Source organism: Zingiber officinale, chromosome 7B (assembly GCF_018446385.1).
Source record: "Zingiber officinale cultivar Zhangliang chromosome 7B, Zo_v1.1, whole genome shotgun sequence".
Lineage (NCBI taxonomy): Eukaryota > Viridiplantae > Streptophyta > Magnoliopsida > Zingiberales > Zingiberaceae > Zingiber > Zingiber officinale.
Window position 1 is genome coordinate 29,671,838 of NC_055999.1, and position 5,562 is coordinate 29,677,399.

Below are 5,562 nucleotides of genomic sequence, written 5' to 3' on the forward strand. Positions count from 1 at the left end.
TTTCTTGAATGACTAAATGGTATAGCCAATTAACACGTAGGATATACCAACCTTGACAAGTCTTAGAAGGATTTCAAAATTAATTTGTGATTACCTTTCATTCGGATCTAATTGGACTTTTATTAGAATTTGAAAACCCAATCTATAAAGGATATTGTGAAGTGATTCCATGCTTAATTCACACTAGTTGTAGTTATATTAGTGACAAACATCTAGGTTTTTTAGATTCCAATAAATTTGATATACTGTCTACTTTACTTGCAATTTGTAAATAACTAACTTATTATCCCCACATGATGTTCAGTCAGTTAGAAAGTCACACATTTACAATAATAGGATAGAGATTAATTTTCAATGGGTGCATGTCCTTGGGAAAAAACTCTTCTTATATTTTAATCACTTGGCCGTCGGCTCTAAGCTGACCTTATAATTTACCTCACTTTATATAACTTAAAGATTGACCATGAAAGATATCTAGAATGAGCATAATCACTTTTTATTGTAATAAAAATAGCTAATTTATAAAAATAACACACATGTGTAGCATTTCATAATCTCAATATATAATGTTGCGACTAATTCTCCTTTCTCTTCATCCTCTATATTCTCTATATAATGTTGTAACTACTTCCCTTCCTCTCTTCTCCATCTTATCCTTCCATCCAAGTAATTTGAACATTCTTCCATCCAAGTAATTTGAACATTTCTCAATGGTTCTACTTAATATCCAGCACTTTTTTGTCATCCTAAATCGTTAGTTTTTATTGCTTACTAGTACAGTAGTATTCCAATGACTCAATGGCCCAAGTTTGAGACCGATTCAACTATTTGATTCAAACTCAAGCGTTGTCACTTGGATGAATTGCAAGACCAACCCAAACCCGACTTACTTGGCTAACATAGCTTAATAAGAGAGAGCGTGGAGCACAACAAACACGATCCAAGTTGATATTCAACCCAAGTTATTAATCGAGTTTAGAAAGCCTCATACCTTCAATCATTCTCAGTTGATGTCATCATTTATATTAGTCACTTTGATTACTGCATTAAAGAACAGACTCATGACTTATGAAAATAAGCAAGTTCATGAACACGACGAAACAAACTTGATCACAAGCTTAACACAAAGGGATGTTTTCATTTTCTTTTAAACTTTAAACTGCTAAGTGATCAGAGCTAATTAATCTAAACCTTGAGAAATCTAATATCAAACAAGCTATTGTGTCTTTTTTGCCGGCCAGTTACATTTTTAAGAGATTCTTCCAAAGGTGCTTCAAAAGTAGCCCTTGCCTCAACATATTTGACCTACAGTTAGATCAACTTGAAATATGAACTTCATGGTACATGAACAACATTATCCAAGCAAACTATAAAATGTCTTAATTTACACAAACAAAAAGAAGCAACAAATCCACTAGTCTTCAGATCTTTAAGAGTTCTTCACAGATTCAGCAAAATGAGATTTATTGTAGGTTTTTGCTTGTGTGAAGTTAACCCAACCAAATGAAGGGTGATAAGAGCATCAAGCATGCATCTATGGTGTGTGAGTTGCATGATCTTGAATGGATCATAACTCCCCCATTTCTTAATCAAATCTCATGATTTCAAGTTCTAAGGGTTCTTCTGTTACTCTACTTTAACCTGAAATAAAAATCTTTGCATGAGGATCTCTGTGGTTCTCTCTGGAGCTCTTGAACTCTGAGGAACTCACACAAAGGTCACGGTTCGACCTTTATGCATTCCAAATTCAATTTTTCACTGATAGCCCAACCAATTCTCCTGAGTCCGGACTCGTTTGAAAGCCAAGTTCAGTAGCTGTAGACTGACGGAAATTTTAGAGAATTTAGTTGAATATTTCATGAGTTATTATCCTCCAAAGTGAGTAAAGAAGCACACTCTATCGAAGTCCAAACTCACTGCCCACCCAAACTACAAGCTGGTAGATTGTCTTAACTCCATCACGATCGTTGGTAGCATCCAATCTGAGGGCCTACATTTGAAGGCAACCGGGGGAGCGATCCGTGGGAAGAAACCATGGGCCAATCAGCTTTCGTCGTTCTCCCTTCAGGCTGATATATATTTAAATCCTTTCTCTTCCTGGCTTAGTCATCTCAACCGCCCCGGCAATCACCTCCCAGATCTGTTTTAGTAAATCCGTTCGAGTACTAGAGCTCCGGCGATGGCGCAGGAGGAGATAGAAGTCTCCACGGAGCCTAAGGAATGCTTGGTTGATCCCCCCGTTAGTGAAGCCACGGCGGAAGGTGGTGCGGAGGCCACTGAAGCTCCTCCGGCCGGAGAAACCGATCCTCCCAAGGAAAAAAAGGAACCCAAGTCCAGGAAGAAGGCTTCCGCCCCCCGGAAGCCCGCCGCTCACCCGCCTTATGCTGAGGTAGGAACAGTATCTCCCTCGCATGTTGGATCTTGGTTTAGAGTAGATCTCGATTGTAAGTTTTGTGGTTCGATTATGTAGATGATTGTCGAGGCGATCGTGACGTTGAAGGACCGTGCTGGATCGAGCCAGTACGCGATCGGCAAGTACATCGAGGATAAGCAAAAAGATCACCTCCCCGGGAACTTTAGGAAGATCCTCCTCGGCCACCTGAAGAGGCTCGCGGCCTCCGGAAAGCTGAAGAAGGTAAAGAACTCGTACAAACTCTCCGGTGCTCAGGCCGCTGCTTCCTCCTCTGCTGCCCCGGCCAAGACGAAGGCAAAGCCAATGTCCAAACCAAAACCTAAGCCTAAGATCGTCGCCAAGGCAGCCAAGGCGAAGACTGCTGCGTCCAAACCCAAGGCTAAGATTGCTACACCTAAACCCAAGGCGAAACCTGCTGCGGCAAAACCAAAGTCTAAGTCTGTTACGGCCAAACCTAAAACGAAGCCCGCTACGGCCACCAAGCCCAAAGCCAAATCGGCGCCCGCTGCTAAACCAAAACCTAATTCGAAATCCAAGGCGAAGGCCAAACCAGCGACTCCTGTTAAGTCTAAGGCCAAGCCAGCGACTCCTGTTAAGTCTAAGGCCAAGCTTGCTCCGGCAGAGGCGAAGCCTAAGGCTAAGCCAGAAGTACCGCTAGCGTCCAAATCAAAGGCAACGCCGAAGCCAAAGCCTGCGGCCACGAAGCCCAAGCCCGCCGTGACACGATCGAAAGCAAAGTCCCCCGCGCCGCCTGCTAAGGCGGCAAAGACCTCAACGAAGGACACACCTTCGAAGAAGGCACCGCCGCCAAAGAAAGCTCCGTCTGCTACCAAGAGGAAGGCGGCCACACCGGAAGTGAAGAAAGCACCGGCGAAGAGGGCGAGGAAGTAAGCTCTAAAAATTCAGCGGTCCTTCTGAACGTTAATCGCTTTTTGAATGTTAATTTCTATGTTGAAGTGTTTTTTTTTTTTGTAAATTTTATTATGTTTTCTTTTGCACGGTAAGGATTACGAGCGTTGGAGGTAGTATCACACTTCTGGTAGAAAGTGAATTTTCGTCGTAAATTTTCGTTTGCCTCTCTTTTTGATGTGTTTATTTGTGTGATAGGAATCGTATCGTGCGAGTTTCACTAGTTCCTCTATAATTATGTGTAAAATACTGATATAACATAATTTTAATTTTTTTTTTATAATTTCTTATAGTTTTTTTTAAATCTAATAAATATTTTTTTAATTTTCATTAAAATGCAGCATTTAGTGTTTTTTTTTTTTGAAAAAAAATTGTTCCTTATTCCGGCGTTTTGATGCGTGTATAAAATATCTTTTGGGTTCATCTGATAGCTAAAATGATATATTGGTATATGGATTAATGATTTAATCAATAGAATTGCAACGAAAAAAAGTTCAATTGATCTTTAGCGCTAACCTCAATTCAAGTCTTGGTCAAGTATCTCACTGTATTAAAATAAGGGGAAATTTGAATATAAAAAAGTCATAAATATTTTAATATTATATTATAATATATCATAACTTATATTTATATTATTTTATATTCATAGCAAACATTTGTACTAATACCTTTTGGTGCTTTAGTTTTCATTAATCGTGTTCCACTCTTTTAAGTCATATGGGGTTTAAATTCAGTGTGTTAAAATATGTCTACTTTTATATTTTGGTCACTTGTACTTATTTGTAATTTATCTTTTTTTATTAGTCTAAGGATGGATTGGTGGATATATTAGAATGAGTGAATCGTGTGTTTTTTTGTTTCGCAAGTGTTCCACTCTTAGTCATGATAAAAAAAAATAAAATGATTAACTCGAATTACGAATGATGAGTTTAGTTTTATAAAAATTTTTTATCGGCTGTCGAAATAATGAATGCCCATTCTAATAATCAGTATTCTCAGATTTACTATAAATTAAAGAGATTTTTTTAATAATACAGCCCAGTTAATTTCAAACACTATATTCTTAATTTATCATTGAAAAATTTAAACATAATATCTTAGAAGAATTATAGCATGGGTCCGATATAAATTTCGAACGCTACATCCCTTCTCTCACACATCGGATGAGGCGAAGAATTTGTAGAGCCAATATGACCCAGAAATAAATATACTTTTGTTAGTACATAATGCACCGATAACTTAACATGTATTTTGACCTATATTAAAGAGTTTAAAGTCAAAATATATGTGTATTTGATATGCTTCTTAAGTAGCAGACTGAATTAACTTAATGAATCTTGAGGACCAAACATCAATCATAAAGTTAAAATGGGTCGAGAGGACCAAACTTACAAAAAAGTCCAAATGGACCAAATATTTAGCAAAAGAACTTGGTGGATCAATGTATTGAGGCGAGGAAAGACTTGTGGATTAGAGATTGGACATTAAATATGGAAGTTTAATAAATGGTAAGTTGGTACATCATTGGGATAAAAAAACCGATGAGGACGAATTCTAATTGAGACTTAGGCATGACTCTCATATATAGAAAATGATTTTCCATATTGTTTATCCATACTTTGACATGACCTTGATGATTTTCACTCACTTATAAATAATCAATTTTTTTCATAAAAAAATTATTTTTTTGCAACCTTTCTACTCTCATACCTAGTATATCTAAGAGCATTCACGGAGCTCCCATTGTGAGCTGTTATCTCTTAAAAACCTCTCTCCCATAGTAGAGGAAGGTTTTTCGATTTAATTGAAAAAGTGGCTCCGTGATTACGGAGCCACTTCTTCAACATTTTATTTTTGTATATTAAAATAGAGAACATACAACGACTATTTTTTTAGCTGTTGTATGTCATTAACAACAGCTAATTGTTCAAAGTTTAAAATTTAATTTTTAAATTTTTTAAAAAATCTATAAATATATGATCGATTTTATTTTTTCATTTATTCCATTTTTATCTTTGCTCTCTACTTATTTCTTCCTTTCATTTCCTATTTGTATTCAAGATGGATGAAAATCTCAATACTTCATTTACAAATCTTTTAAAATTTTCAAATACGGAAGGTAATACATCTTCTCAAAATACTCGCATTCCTCCAAATATCCAATATCCTCATATTTTCTCTCACACATAATATCCTCTAAAATTTTAAAATATTTCATATGTTCTACAATATCCTCTAAA

The 5,562-nt window shown here is 36.7% G+C and overlaps 1 protein-coding gene across 1 annotated transcript; it reads left to right on the plus strand.

The window, feature by feature from the left end:
• The first annotated feature begins 2,092 nt into the window (after positions 1–2,092).
• On the plus strand, positions 2,093–3,493 carry LOC122005627 (histone H1-like). The gene is made up of 2 exons (XM_042560738.1): positions 2,093–2,389; positions 2,471–3,493. Exons 1-2 carry the CDS (start codon positions 2,180–2,182, stop codon positions 3,302–3,304), a joined length of 1,044 nt encoding a protein of 347 aa, XP_042416672.1. The 5' UTR covers positions 2,093–2,179; the 3' UTR covers positions 3,305–3,493.
• The last annotated feature ends 2,069 nt before the right edge of the window (positions 3,494–5,562 follow it).

Coding starts and splice junctions, on each gene's coding strand:
- LOC122005627 (XM_042560738.1), top strand. CDS start 2,180: ATGGCGCAGGAGGAGATAGAAGTCTCCACGGAGCCTAAGGAATGCTTG. Junction 2,390..2,470: donor CTCACCCGCCTTATGCTGAG/GTAGGAACAGTA, acceptor TCGATTATGTAG/ATGATTGTCGAGGCGATCGT.